The following is a 15,735-nucleotide window of genomic DNA, read 5'->3' as shown; positions in this document are numbered from 1 at the left end:
GTCATTCATATCGCAAGGTCCCTAGCAACAATTATGAATAATAATAATAAAAAAAACTAAAAAAAAACGATAAGAAACCTCCTTCTGCACTTTGTGAGGCACTACCTGGTCGGTATTGTTAACACATAAATAGTAATATAGTCTAACAACAGTGTATTGTAGCCATCCTTCAGAAATACCTCTGCAAGAATATATATATATATATTTTTTTAGCTTTTCAGATTTTAGCTAAGGTTTTGCTCTTCGGCCATCGATAGGTCCATCGCTTCTTAGACACTTAAGACAACGCATGAATGAATTTCAAACCAAGAAATCAAGACTTTGATAATAAACTTTTAATTTCAAGTTATGATGGATGGCCGTGGAACACAGAAAACACATATTTCAGTATAAACATATGCATTCCAATAGAGTTCAACAGGTTCTCACCAGCTATCTAGACTTTGTGTGTATGGGCATCAGACAGCCTGGCTTAATATGCATTACTGACATGAAGCAAACACAGAAATAGACATTTCATAATACGGGTATTCCCATTAATTAAAAAATAAAATAAAATTCAGCCTCATTCTTTTTTAATTTGTTTTGCATCTTAAGTCTGCTGTTGTTTTGAGATTTCCAAATCACAAAGATGTTACTTAAAAAGGTGCGCTATGCAGTTTCGGAGGAGGAGAGGGGGGTGGGGGAGTTCGCAGAGCCTGCAAAAAGACATTTACTGTAATTCTTAGAATTCTATCTTATGTCATTATAAATGTGAACAAAATCACCTGTAGGCACTGTGAAACCAAAACGGAAGCCTAGAATATGTTCGTTAACCCTTTCACTGCCGCGCTACCAAAACGGTTAACCCTTTCACCATACACAGCAGGTTAACCCTTTCACTGCCACACGGTAGCCGGTTAACCCTTTCACTGCCACACAACAGAAGGTTAACTCTTTACCATCACACAACCGACGGTGACCATCGGTTGTGTGATAGTAAAGGGTTAACCTTCTGTCGCGTGGCAGTGAAAGGGTTAACAAGATGGCGGGCCCTGCCTTTGTAAACGACAGTAACAGTAACTTTTCAGGAAGCTTTCTATAGCTTCAAACAGTGTTTACAGGGATCCAAGTGTTTATTCAGTTATGAAAATATACCTTAGAACTTATTCACTTCTCCGACTCTCACGAAACTACACAGTGCACCTTTAACCCTTTCACTGCTGCACTACCAAACGGTTAACCCTTTCACTGCGACAATACACAGAAGGTTAACCCTTCCACTGCTACGCAACAGCAGGTTAACCCTTTCGGTTACCGTCGGGAGTGTGATAGTAAAGGGTTAACCTTCTGCAGTGTGGCAGTGAACGGGTTAAATGACCGCTTCGTCGATTTCCAACCACATCTCGCACGTATCCCGTCACAGTGCGACAAGTATAGAAGTCGTCGGTATACTCCTGTGTCCCGGAAACGGAGCTCTATTCGCGGCATCAGCTTATAGGCTTTGAGCGAATACAGCCTCGGTCCCCCGAAGGACAAAGTAATAACAAGTGCTCGAGTGTATATAAGTGCCATGTCGCACCGTGTCCAATACGTGGAAGATGCTGTTGGAACTTGGTCAAAGTGGTCGTATTTTGAAGTTCGATTCGGAGAGAAAAGGACTTGCCATTATAGGTACCACAGGCGTCTCCTGAAGGGTTGAGATTCAGGACGGCTAAAAATGTGCATTTGGGCCCATGAGGGAAGGAGAGAGCCAGACACACACACACACACACACACACACACACACACACACACACACACACACACACACACACACACACACACAGATACAGACAAATATATATAGAGACAGATGGAGAGAGAGAGAGAAATTTGAGATAAAAAATGTGTTCATCTGCGTTCCATCCCTTCTGTAGGAGGAAGAGAGGAAAGAGTGAACATAAGAGTGCGTTTGTGCATGAGAATACGTGACTTTGACCACTGCATCTACCCAAGTCAATTCAGTGCATGAGAAGAGACTGCCGTCCCAAAACCACCACAGCCATCACCTGTTATATTAAAAGGAAGAGTTCACTCTTTATTATTATTATTATTTTTCTTTTTTAAACCCAGGCGCTACGTGAACACCGTCTGGCATGATGTTGACTAATACAGACCATCATTTCACAGTGTTTTAGCCTCCAAACACCACGATGCATGTCCTTCTCCCAAATAGGAAGCTCACATTATAATTAGATGCGTCTTCCTCTTACCACCGTGTGTCGATTTGTAACTGTCTTAGCTGATTTTTGTATTGTTTATTCTTATTTATTATGCCTATATGTATGAAATTGCTGATAAAGTGTGTGCTCGTCTTTTCTGCAAATGAGGGTAACCTCAGTGTCTTACGAGTTGAAATAAAGGTTTGAAATGAAAAATCTATGAAATATGCTACATGTTGGACTGCATTGGAGCCTGGTGAGAGGATGCTGCTCAGTGCAAAGTTTCTCAACACTAAAGCGATCAATGAAATGATGGCCTGTACTTGTCAATATCATGCCAGGCAATGTTTAAATAGGGCCTGGGTTAAAAAATTATAATAAATACAAAAGTTAACCTGCCCTTTTGAAGTGGAAGTTGTGTAATAGAGTGTCATCCTCCAGAACCTCCAAAAAACTAAAAACAAAAACACACACCTGGGTATAATAATCAATACAAGTCGAACCCACACCCACAAATAAACTTGGTAATGTTTATTAACGATATTCCCCAAAAATAAAATATAAGTATAACTTTTCGTTGTTAATTCATGATTTCTTTTTGTATTTTTTTTTCCTTTTCATATGAACCGCACGAGGATAGATTCACAAGGACAGGTTTATAGAAAATGTTTAGCACGAGCGCACCGACCTCAAGATTATTTTTTGTATTTTTGTAATTTTTTTGTATTTTTTTTTGTATTTTTGAAATTTTTTAAACCTTTATTTAGTTCATTTCATTAATGGCCTGCTTAAAGGCACTGCCACAACACAATGAGGAGGAGGAGGGGGGAAGAAGCTACTGTCCATCACTCAAACAAGACAGTCCATTCTAGTGTCTAGTATAGGTGGGGGATGACAGGGTGGGGGGTGGGGGTGGCGGGGTGCTATAGGTAGATCTCATAGATATCATCCAGCTCCTCGTGAAACAAGTCCCATTCCTCCTCCGAGTCCGTCACCTCGTCGTCGGTCCCGGCCGCCAGGAGCATGAGGAGCATCTCATTGAGGTCGAACGTCACCATCTCCTCGTCCTCGTTGTCAAAGGAGTCGCTGTTCTCCCGCTCGTCCAGGAGGTCCCAGAGGGGCGCTCGCCTGGAGTTCTGCGTGGAAGACGAGGAGGGACAATAATACACATTTAAAAAAACACCCTTCTCTTTTAGAAATTATAAAATGGGTTGGTCAAACAAAGGAAACATTCTTAACACTTTCAGAGCCGGCCGTGTTTTCCTTTTTACCCCCTTGAATGCCCATCATCCACTTCAATGTTAGCGTTAATATCGCCTAATCTATGTTTTAAATTATGGCTATGTGTCTAATCTGCCCGTCGCTTATCAATGACTCATTTTCCAGTCAACATTGTCGAAGCGGATTGTTTTTTTATCGGTTCATTTCCGTTTGATAGCATCTTGAAAAGCCCTCGTTTTCAAGGAAAATAAAAATATTCCATAATAAACGGAATATTCTAGAATACACAAAAAAACTCTCATTGTTCGGCCTATTTATTAATAGTTTTCAAATAAACGCTAGATTATCGATAGTATATGTGTACGTATGCACGCTATATAGGCGATCTGATATCTGATCTGATATATTTCCTGATCGCTCGCACAGCCAAACAGCTATATCACACATAGGGGAAAAGCTTATATCTCCGTGAAAACAGGTCTGATTATCCTAAGACTGGTAAAATAGATTCCTTACCTGATATCAGATGGTATCCAAAAAGATTATTCCAATTCCTGATCGCCATTCCAAAAATCGATCCTTTTATTGATCCAATGCTACATACTGTAAACACATATTACACACTGTTCTGATGGTCCACAATGACTGGGATCATCTCCGGTTACATGCGTGAGAAGTAAAATGTGGATTCCGGATTTTTTTGTTTTCATCCATTTTCATTGAGTCCATTCCAAAAGGGTGCATTACCATCTGGGAGACGATAGGGGGCGCTTTTTTCACATCTGAGCTCCTGATGGGGCTGGTTTCCCAACGGTAGACTCGGTTGATGAAATATGATGCTAATAAAAAAATAAAACGATATTTGTCATCGTGGGCATTCAGGGGGCGGGCTGATAACACGTGTTATGTCGTCCGTGGCATACAAAGTGTTAATAGTGCTGCCAATCGATTAAAATATTTAATCGCATGATTGTCCATAGTTAACTCGCGATTAAACGCAAATTAATCGCATAAAAAAAATTGTATCTACCTTAAACAGATCTTTTTCAAGTTCCAAGTTTTAATACTCTTATCAACATGAGTGAACAAATGCTTGCTTTATGCAGCCATTTAACAAAAAGGATGACCCTCATGCATTGCAAATTTGCATCAAATTCAAAACAGAGTGATGCACAAAATAACTTAAAAGAAAATAATAATTTCAAACAATGAATAAAGTGTGCATGAAATAATAGGGGAAAGAAAACGTTAGGAACTAGTTACATTCACCCACACAAGGGCTGAGTAATCACACACCCCTCTCTCACACACACTCTCCCAGCTCTCTCTCTTGCCCCTTCCTCATCTCTCTCACCCCCATCTCTCTCTATATATATATCTCACACACACACACTTCAGAAACAAACATAGTATCAATGAGAGCATCAATAATACACAAAAAAAGAAAAGTGATTTTTTTTTTAAAGTTAATCGTGAGTTAAAATAAATAGTGGCATTAATAGAATCGGGCAATAACACGTTAATACCGCATTAACTTTGACAGCCTTAGTTCTTAAATAAATACATTTTGTACAACTTATCTGTGGAACATGTTGTGTTTTTTGTTGTTGTTGCAAAGAAACAAGTATAAATCAAATGTTTTTTTATATAAATTTCCAGCATCACTTTATTCTTTTGTATTGAACGTTCCATTTAAATAAATAAAAAATATTTCCTTTCCTGCCTGACTACGCCACACCCAAGAGTAAAAAATAATAATAATAAACTTTACAAACTGGGCAGTACATTAGGTAGTCAAGTGTTCCTGGCTCCAGGAAGCATCCAATCAAATCGTTCAAACATTTAAAAAGCAAACAGTAAAAGCTTAAAATCAATCCTAAAACGCACAGGAAGCCAGTGGAGAGAAGCCAGTACAGGGGCATGGCGTGGGAGGAGGGGTGTGGTTCTTGGCATGGGCGGCAGGAGTGACTGAGGAGCGACTCACCGAAGCAGCGGCAGGGGGAGGGTTAATTGGCACAACAGGTGCAGCTCGTCTGGGTGATTACCTCTCCTACAGGTGCAGCTCAATACATTTGTATATTGTGGAAAAGTCAGCAGTCTTCCTCAGGACTGTGTAGCTCTCTGAACCAGACAGACAGTTTAAAGGCTCAGGACTGTGTAGCTCTCTGAACCGGACAGACAGTTTAAAGGCTCAGGACTGTGTAGCTCTCTGAACCAGACAGACAGTTTAAAGGCTCAGGACTGTGTAGCTCTCTGAACCACACAGACAGTTTAAGGTTCAGGACCGTGTAGCTCTCTGAACCACAGACAGTTTAAAGGCTCAGGACCGTGTAGCTCTGAACCACACAGACAGTTTAAAGGCTCAGGACCGTGTAGCTCTCTGAACCACACAGACAGTTTAAAGGCTCAGGACCGTGTAGCTCTCTGAACCACACAGAAAGTTTAAAGGCTCTGGAAACCTCTGCAGGTGTTTTCAGTTAATGATCCGATTAGCGTGCGACACTGAGGCCATGTCCCCACGTATCTGGATCTTTTGCCAAACGCACATTTTATTCCACGATTGGGCCTTTCATCCACACGTAAAGGGTGTTTTCAGAGACATAAACGGAGATTTTCTCAAACGCATTTTAAAGTGAAGATTTTCCAAAATATCAGTTCAGTGGATCCGTGCAGCCACTGTAAACGCATAGTCTAGATAAACGATGACGCCACAGCTCACTACGCATGCTCAGACTGTGGCGGGCCGTAATAATATCTGGCCCGTCAGATTGTTTGGCGAATATTACTTTACTATTTCTCTAATATATATCAGACAGACTATAGACTAGCTAGGCTATATATTTCAGCTATAATGTCCTTACAGAGAAACTACCACCACCTAAAACATCCTTATTACACCTTGTTTTATCCATATAGGCAGTAGCGCTTTGAAGTAATAATAACTTCGGTGGACTTGGTGCTGAAATGTCATTCAAACTATCCTTACTTATGCGACGACGGCACCACACGTGAACAGTACAATGCAATTAATGAATGTCTTGTTGTAATTAGTATATATATAGTTTGCTTTGTGATAAGGACTCGCCATTTAGTTTCAGAATCCGGAGATCGTTAGCCCCTTTCGTGACTGTGATGCACCGAGTGAATCCACAGTCACTTGCTCCTCAATAGGAAATTAACCTAGATTTACCCTGAAGGACTGGTTCTAACCGAACCGTTCGTTATACAAGTATCACAGAGAAATGTCAAAGGTACTCACAGTTGCACGAGAGTTTCGAACAGAGATACGGGATGGTTTGAAAGCTTGGCGTTGCTAATAAACATTTTAAATATTTTTTATAGACTGCTCAAAACGGCATTATTTCTGGCATTGGCTGCCTGGTGTGATCACAGCGCATGCGCATCATGCACCAAACGCCGGAAATAATGCCGTTTTGAGCAGTTTATAAAGAATATTTAAAATGTTTATTAGCAACGCCGAGATTTCAAACCATCCCGTATGTCTGTCCAAAACCCTCGTGCAACTGTGAGTACCTTTGAAACGTCTCTGTGATACTTGTATAACGAACGGTTCGGTTAGAACCAGTCCTTCATGGTAAATCTAGGTTGGTTTCCTATTGAGGAGCAAGTGACTGTGGATTCACTCGGTGCATCTAGGAGATTGTGATCTCAACATTGACATTGTATCTCTCCCGTCGCCCAGTACGCAGAAGTAAAGCATTGAATCGTGACATATCTAGATTGGTTGTTTCCTCTGGACTGCATAATCCTCCACTATATCTATCTATTTATCATCTTGTATGTCAATATAGCCAATGGAAATGCTAGGAATGGTCAAGTGGGCTGGGTGAACCAATGGACAATTCCTATCGTTTCTCAGTCGTCCTGACCACTCGTACATCGCTTATCGCCACCTGCTGTTCTGTGAGTACCTTTGAAACGTATCTGTGATACTTGTATAACGAACGGTTAGAACCAGTCCTTTATGGTAAATCTAGGTTGGTTTCCTATTGAGGAGCAAGTGACTGGATTCACTCGGTGCATCTAGGAGATTGTGATCTCAACATTGACATTGTATCTCTCCGTCGCCCAGTACGCAGAAGTAAAGCATTGAATCGTGACATATCTAGATTGGTTGTTTCCTCTGGACTGCATAATCCTCCGCTATATCTATCTATTTATCATCTTGTATGTCAATATAGCCAATGGAAATGCTAGGAATGGTCAAGTGGGCTGGGTGAACCAATGGACAATTCCTATCGTTTCTCAGTCGTCCTGACCACTCGTACATCGCTTATCGCACGTCTATTCTGCATCGAACACTGTACATATGTCTATACTGAACACTGTGACCTCATTTTTTTTTTTACTTCTAATTTACATGCTATACTATGTTATTTTATTTCATACTTATCTTGTCTTGCACAGTCTCTGGAGCGTAACAGTAAGAAGCATTTTGTATAAAAGTATTCTGTACTTCTGTATGACAACTATTAAAGAAACTTGAAACTTGGCCCGCATGCTTGTTGGAGCAATTCATATGCGTTTATGTGTTTGTGTCTGGATGGAATTTTTTTTTTTAACACTGTGGTGTGGACGGGAATTTTATTTTAAACAGAGCCTGAGAATATCCGTTTGGCAAAAGATCCAGATATGTGAGGACATGGCCTGAGTCTACAATATTGAACTTTTTCACAATATTCAAAATCTCTGACAGTGAATTTTGGGTTTTCATTAGCTGTAAGCCATAATTATCAAAATTATAACAAATAAAGGCTTGACATATTTCACTTTGTGTATAATGAATCTATAATATGAGTGTTTCACTTTTTTAATTCAATTACTGAAATAAATAAGACTTTTCCACGATATTCTAATTTATTGAGCTGCACCTGTATATCACACAGCGAGACTGGGACCCTGAAGCTGAGCAGAGGAGCTCGCTGGCAGTAGAGACGATCTGAGAGCGTCGCGTTGACGTTATATTTATTTCGTTTTTTAAAGTTTAACCGGTGTATGCTGTTGGGTAACCAGAGTGCACTTGTATGCGTCGGTGTGCCGTTGAGTAATAAACAAGGCCAAGTTGCTTCAAATTGAGAGTACAATGTTGGTCCAAAGCCAGGGGGGTAGCACCCACAACTGCCCACCGGCTTCACACCAGTGAACACTAGGGACAACTGACCAAGGAATTTAACCCGGGACTCTGCGGTGGTAGGTGAGTGCTTAGACCTCTACACACTACCCAGACAGCAGCCAAACGTGATGTGATGCACTTGGCTGAAAAACAAAATGTCCATGACCTTTTCAAAACGTGCTTCATGGTGTACAGTAGGGCTGAGCCCAAATGTTCGAACCTTCGTTCGTTACGTTGGCGTTCGAATTCTATATCAACATTCAAATTCTTTATTTTTTATAAATAAAAATAAAAAAAAGCCTTTTCTTTTTATATATATATATATTTTTTATGTGTATTCATTTTGTTTAACCCAATGGGGTTTTTATTCACAGTTGCAGATAAAGATTAGGCTACACTAATATTATACTATTATAGTATATGACTCGTTACCTGTTTATTGCACAATGTTGTTTTTATTGGATTCTATTATATGTTGTACCACTGTATTGCACATCGTTGCGGGCAAGACCACCCGCATTTCATTGTATACTTGTATGCCGTGACAATTAAAACTCTTGACTTGACTTGACTCTCGTCATCAAAATTTTAATAAAACATTTATCATAAATGATGTAGCCTATCTGCATCCGCTTGACACTCGGAGCTCCATCAAGACGTCACCATCACTTTCGTACCAACCGTGCCCTTATTGGATTATTTATGTTGGCTAAACTGATGAGTTATATTCATTAAAGAAAGTTGATTTAATAAAAAAAAAAAACTAATTTAATCAGATTAATCACTTTATTCAAATTGAGGATTAATTTAAAAAAATTCGTCTGTTCGGAAAAACCCTGACGAAGTTCAAAGCCCAAAAACAGGCTTCAGGGACAGCTCTAGTGTACAGCGTCAGCCTCTTACCCGGCTCCTCCCGCTGGATCCCGCCTGCCTCCGCTGGGGCTGGGGCTCCTCTATGCGCCCGTCGGGGAAGACGTGCTTGTAGAAGCAGTTGGAGCCGAACGGGCAGGTCCCGCGACCCTCGTCGAAATATCGACACGATTTTTTCCTGGAGAAGAAACAGGAAAGTTGTCAGCACATAGAGCCAAGATACACATTTGTGACTGTGTCGAGCAATTTGGTGGCCCATGTCTCCCTCTGTAATTTTTTTTTAAGCGTTCAAATGATGTCATACATTGAAATCTGAAAATATTTGAAAAGACTATCTAAAGTTTGGCTGCATTTTTAACACCTTGGCAGTCAGGTAGTACTAGGTGTGAACAATAGCTCTGGTGTCCACCCCTAACCACATGCCTAACCACTCCCCTAACCACTCCCCCACTGGATTAGCTGTCATCTGTCACCCAGACATCCCTGCATTATGGATTATTTTATAGAATAGCAGCGCATTCTGAAATAGGTCTCCAATCTTCTCACATTGCATATTATTTTAATTAGACATTAAACATGTAGCATATTATTATTATTATTATTATCATTATATCATGTGGTCAGCCTTTGTTCTATTCATGTGACAAATGAAAATTAGACTAAGTAATATTCCCGGGGGTTGGTAGTTTTAGTGTTCTCACGTTGCATACTACCATCTAAAAACAAGTGTCGCGCCCACACGACACTAGACATCTTTTGCAAAACATTAAATATCTTTGAAACCGTTTTGGATAAAGACTCGACTTTGTATCTGAATCGGGAGATTCACCAATCTCCGTCAGAATTTAAAGTGTATCTCTCCTCTCTGAGTGGCAGTGCATGGAAGTTCTATGGACAATTCCTATAGTTTCTCAATAGTCCAGTGCGTTCCGCAGATCGGGACAAAACACACGCTGGTTGCGCGCAGGGGTTGGCGATGCGCCTATCCCGCTATGGGATGTCCCATACACACAGAAGCCGGGACGTTATAACAGCCATATCTTCAACTGATAGTTGAATAGCCCGGTGCATAGTCACATGTCAACACAAACCCATGTGGTTTTTATGGGTGTCAACAGAAACTCAAGAACAATGGCTGGTGATTAGCCAATGCAACCGCTCATGTGATTCTAATGTAAATTTCACTCCGCCCCCAAAGTCAGACTTTTGCCTCAACACAAACTGCCTTTTTTATTATTTTTTTTAACAAAGGCTTTTACTATTGAGATACTATAACTGTTACAGTAAATTATGTTCTTAAACATTCAAACTATGATAATATGGAGAAAAAAACTAAAAACATTTAATAAATGTTCTCGCAATCAAGACTTCCAGACATGCGTCTCTTACTGCTGGGCCCGGTCACAAATTAAGCCCGGTAGCAATTAATGAATAGCTCTGAAAGTAACAAATTATGCAAATCTATCATAGTGTAAAAACAAATATAAAGTATGTACATAAGACTGTCCAGGTCTCATCGCAGTGCATGTGCTAAATTCAGGTGTGGAGCAGCTCCCCTAGGTGTTGGAGACGGGGAAATTCACACTCCACTGAATTAATGGCCGTCATGTCTGCAGTGATGGGTCTGTTGAAAGTGAAGCTCATGCTCTACTTTACTGTGGTTTATATAACGATACTGTGGTTTATATAACGATACTGTGGTTTATATAACAATACTGTGGTTTATATAACAATACTGTGGTTTATATAACGATACTGTGGTTTAGATAGCGATACTGTGGTTTATATAACGATACTGTGGTTTATAATAACAATACTGTGGTTTATATAACAATACTGTGGTTTATATAACGATACTGTGGTTTACATAACGATACTGTGGTTTATATAACAATACTGTGGTTTATATAACAATACTGTGGTTTATATAACGATACTGTGGTTTATTTAACGATACTGTGGTTTATATAGCGATACTGTGGTTTATATAACGATACTGTGGATTATATAACAATACTGTGGATTATATAACAATACTCTTGCCACTAAAGTACAATTTGATTGTAGATTAATTTAATATGTTTTTTTGTATCCGTATGTCAGTTGCTTCTTTGTAGAATGACAGTTTCATGAAATGTTTCTATTCCACTCTATTCCAATCCATTATATTTACTCATTCCTCTATTCTATGTTGTACAAGACTGCATTAGATCGTATAAATATATATTTAGTATCTAAAAAATATATATATATATTCTCACTATTTTATACTAGGTAAAACGGTCTTTACATTCTTTCCTCGTGAAAGTGGCCTGAATGCTGATGCACTAGTACATAATGGCCGGCTGGCGAAGGTGTCAGATCTTGATCTATCTAACACGCCGCCTCGAGGACATTCAGTCAGGGGAACGCCGGCTCGGAAGCAGGTGGTCAAGAGGGGAAACGACTCCATCGAGCCGCAGAGCCACTGGCGCTGGAGTGACGGATGGCGGTCAGGGGAAGCGTTTCATCAGGCTAATGGAGGAGCCCATTTACTCGAGTGCTGCTCGTGTCTGAGAGGTTTTGGACAGGGTGCACTTGTTTAGATGCTCTGGGACGTGTCCGAGAGGTTTTGGACAGGGTGCACTTAATTTTTTTTTAAATCCACCTTTTCTCCCACTTTCTATTTTTTCTCCCATCCCAATTTCGTATCATCCAATTCAACCCTCCCCTGTCTCGAACGCTGTTTCTTGCCTCCCACAAGCCGGCTGCAATGTGGACTAAGTCATACATAGCACGAGTCCCCTCCGATACTCGAGGTAACAGCAGTCACATCTTTTCACCTGTGCGGCGCGATCTTTCAGCGTCAGGGGTCTGCGCTTTGGAGGGGCCCCGCCCCCCGTCGCTTCCTGATTCTACTGCGCAGGCGCACCAACAGACCTGTAGGAGTCGCTGTCCACAACGCCCGATCCCCACCCATCAGTTTCCAAGTTGACAATGTGTATTAGTACGGACGACCAGCTAAACTGAATGCAATGTGGAGCGCTGGGCTCGAACAGGCGAACCCAGCGTCTCCAGTATTCGTGGTGAGCGCCTTGCCCACTGTACCACGTAGCCACCCTGACAGGGTGCAATTGTTTATTGTTTAGATGCTCCTTGGGACGTGTCTGAGAGGTTTTGGACAGGGTGCACTTGTTTAGATGCTCTGGGACGTGTCTGAGAGGTTTTGGACAGGGTGCACTTGTTTAGATGCTCTGGGACGTGTCTGAGAGGTTTTGGACAGGGTGCACTTGTTTAGATGCTCTGGGACGTGTCTGAGAGGTTTTGGACAGGGTGCACTTGTTTAGATGCTCTGGGACGTGTCCGAGAGGTTTTGGACAGGGTGCACTTGTTTAGATGCTCCTTGGGACGTGTCCGAGAGGTTTTGGACAGGGTGCACTTGTTTAGATGCTCCTTGGGACGTGCCGGGGGAGTTAGGAGGGAAATGTCGTTCCTACCCCATGCCGTCTTTGTATTTCTGAATTAGCTTCTGCTTGTCCTCCTTGTCTTCCACCCAGTACTCGCTCGGGATCACAAAGTTGGACGTGATCCGACACTCTGGGCAAGACCTGCGATGAAGCAGAGGGAGATGGAGGTTAAATATGATGAACTAAAAGAAACTTTAGCAGGGTTTTATTCAATCCAACATCAGCTTAGAAAGAAAAGGAAGAGCCAACGGCTGGTGAACATCAGAACTGTTGATTCTTAATAATAAACACTGATAGGACTATCTGATTCTTAATAATAAACACTGATAGGACTATCTGATTCTTAATAATAAACACTGTTAGGACTGTCTGACTCTTAACACTTTCAGTGCCCAGCAGGGGGCGCACGATTTAGTGCTTGAATGCCCACCATCCACTTCAATGTTAGCGTTAATATCGCCTAATCTATGTTTTAAATTATGGCTATGTGTCTAATCTGCCCGGCGCTTATCAATGACTCATTTTCCAGTCAACATTGTCGAAGCAGATTGTTTTTTTATCGGTTCATTTCCGTTTTATAACATTTTGAAAAGCCCTAGTTTTCAAGGAAAATAAAAAGATTCTGTGATAAACGCCCTGTACTGGAATATTCTAGAACGTTGTCATTTTTCTGCCTATTTATGAATAGTTTTCAAATAAACGCTATATTATCGATAGTATATGTGTACGTATGCACGCTGGTGCCGCAAGATGAAAATCGATTATCTTAGTTCCTGATGGCTCGCACAGCCAAACAGCCATATCACACATAGGGGAAAAGCTTATATCTCCGTGAAAACAGGTCTGATTATCCTAAGGCCATGGTTAGACTAGTGTATTCCTGGCGTTTTTTTATACGTTTTTGAATAAGTTTCATGTCCCTATTACACAGAAATGCGTTTTTTGGCGTTTTTTTGTGGATACGGCTGAAACGCAAAATTGTGTTTGCGTTTTGGAGAAACGCAAAAAAACGCGTCGACAACAGCGTGTAGTCAGCACGGAGCCGTTGTTGCGAAAACGCCCATGCGCAGTAGATACCATCTGCGTGCCCTTCCGGTGACAACAGTGTGTGTGTTTGGGACATAGCTCCGTGTCCCAAATAGCTTCAGCTACCATGTGTTGTCAAGTTATTGTTATAAGGACCCCAGTCCAAGCTACAACAGTCTGCATTCCCTTAACAATTGTTTGTATTGAGCCGTATTGTATTGTACCCATATGCAATATGTTAAATAAAGTTTACATCCATTCATTCTGCTAGCATTACCGATTGCATGAGCAGCTGGCTAACGTGAGCTATCAGGATTCAGACCCTGTTAGCTCAGAGCTCCTCTTTCAACTTAACAAGCATTAAACAAAATGGCCCAGTCATCTATTCACCTTTGTTTAATACACACAGCGTTGTCTCTAATGTTATCTAACTACTGATAGCTCGCGATATCATCAGTTTTGGTGCTGGCTAAGTAGCGTGAGCTAACGTTAGCTTCTAGCCACAATGCTATATTGTTATAATGGCATACTCCATTGACGTTAGCATGCAGCTAACAATGCTACCGATCTTTTTTTAGACTAAACTATCCGCTCTTGGTGGTCACTTGTGTTGATGTTAGTTTTGTTTCATCAACAAATGACAGGCAGAACACACAGTGAATGTATCCGTTTTGTTTATTGCACTTTTATTAGGCTTTGCTGAAAAATAATTGCTGCATTGGGTAACTAGGCAAAAGATGGTGGCCGCCTTGTTGACATTTGCTTTGCAGGCACATTCAAGTTCTGATTGGTTGAAATTGCCTTCATGTTTGCCACCTACTGCCACCTACTGCTTTGGCAGTGTACTACATCAGTGTGCTCGGGTGACAAAAACGAAAAAAGAAACGAAAGTGTGACTCGAGGCGCACAACGTCGCGGCGAAACGCATATGACAACAATACGAAAATGATACGAAAGGTGTAACTGCCGCCTAAGACTGGTCAAATAGATTCCTTACCTGAGATCAGATGGTATCCAAAAAGATTATTCCAATTCCTGATCGCCATTCCAAAAATCGATCCTTTTATTGATCCAATGCTACGTACTGTAAAGACATATTACACGCTGTTCTGATGGTCCACAATGACTGGGATCATCTCCGGTTACATGCGTGAGAAGTAAAATGTGGATTCCGGAGTTTTTTTTTCTCATCCATTTTCATTGAGTCCATTCCAAAAGGGTGCATTACCATCTGGGAGACGATAGGGGGTGCTTTTTTCACATCTGAGCTCCTGATGGGGCTGGTTTCCCAACGGTAGACTCGGTTGATGAAATATGAATTCAGATCGCTAATAAAAAAAAGTTCACGCTAATTTTCGTGCTGGGCATTCAGGGGGCGGACTGCTAACACGTGTTATGTCGTCCGTGGCATCCAAAGTGTTAATAATAAACACTGTTAGGACTATATGACTTCAAATGAAACACTGCACAGACTCTGGTACAGTGCGTTACTATGGTTTGGACCATGTATACCAGGGGTGGCCAACCCACGGCTCGCCACCTTTTTAACCTAAAATTATTATTGTGTAGGCTTTGAAATATGCACGTTTTTATTGTCTGTAGCCTCTTAACACATTCCCTGCCACGGTTATATCCATCAATGTAGGCTCACTGCCATCACTCTATGCCTATGGAGCACCTTTTTGCAGGGCTATAACTTTTAAAATTGTATTGCTAAATTGAGATTACTATGGCCCATTCAACATCGATTATCAATCGTTCAGGATGTAGGAACGTTATACTTTTTCATTCATAGATTCTTCCAAAAATACCTTCTAGAATATAAGTATGTTTTTAACGTTTTCTGCAGTAATTC

At 41.0% G+C, this 15,735-nt stretch overlaps 1 protein-coding gene across 1 annotated transcript in view; it reads right to left on the bottom strand.

Annotated features, from left to right (window-relative positions):
* Positions 1 to 334: 334 nt before the first annotated feature.
* mkrn1 (makorin, ring finger protein, 1) overlaps positions 335 to 15,735 on the bottom strand; it is a 107,206-nt gene continuing 91,805 nt past the window's right edge. Inside the window, exons 6-8 of the mRNA XM_084331168.1 lie at positions 12,885 to 12,995; positions 9,442 to 9,586; positions 335 to 3,319 (exon numbers count right to left, since the gene is read on the bottom strand). Coding sequence (XP_084187294.1) covers positions 3,107 to 3,319; positions 9,442 to 9,586; positions 12,885 to 12,995 — 469 coding nt within the window. The 3' untranslated portion in view covers positions 335 to 3,106. The remainder of the gene's footprint in view (positions 3,320 to 9,441; positions 9,587 to 12,884; positions 12,996 to 15,735) is intronic.

This window comes from Notolepis coatsorum, assembly GCF_963971535.1.
Source record: "Notolepis coatsorum genome assembly, chromosome: 15".
Taxonomy (NCBI): domain Eukaryota; kingdom Metazoa; phylum Chordata; class Actinopteri; order Aulopiformes; family Paralepididae; genus Notolepis; species Notolepis coatsorum.
This window is presented reverse-complemented; position numbering and strand designations above follow the sequence as displayed.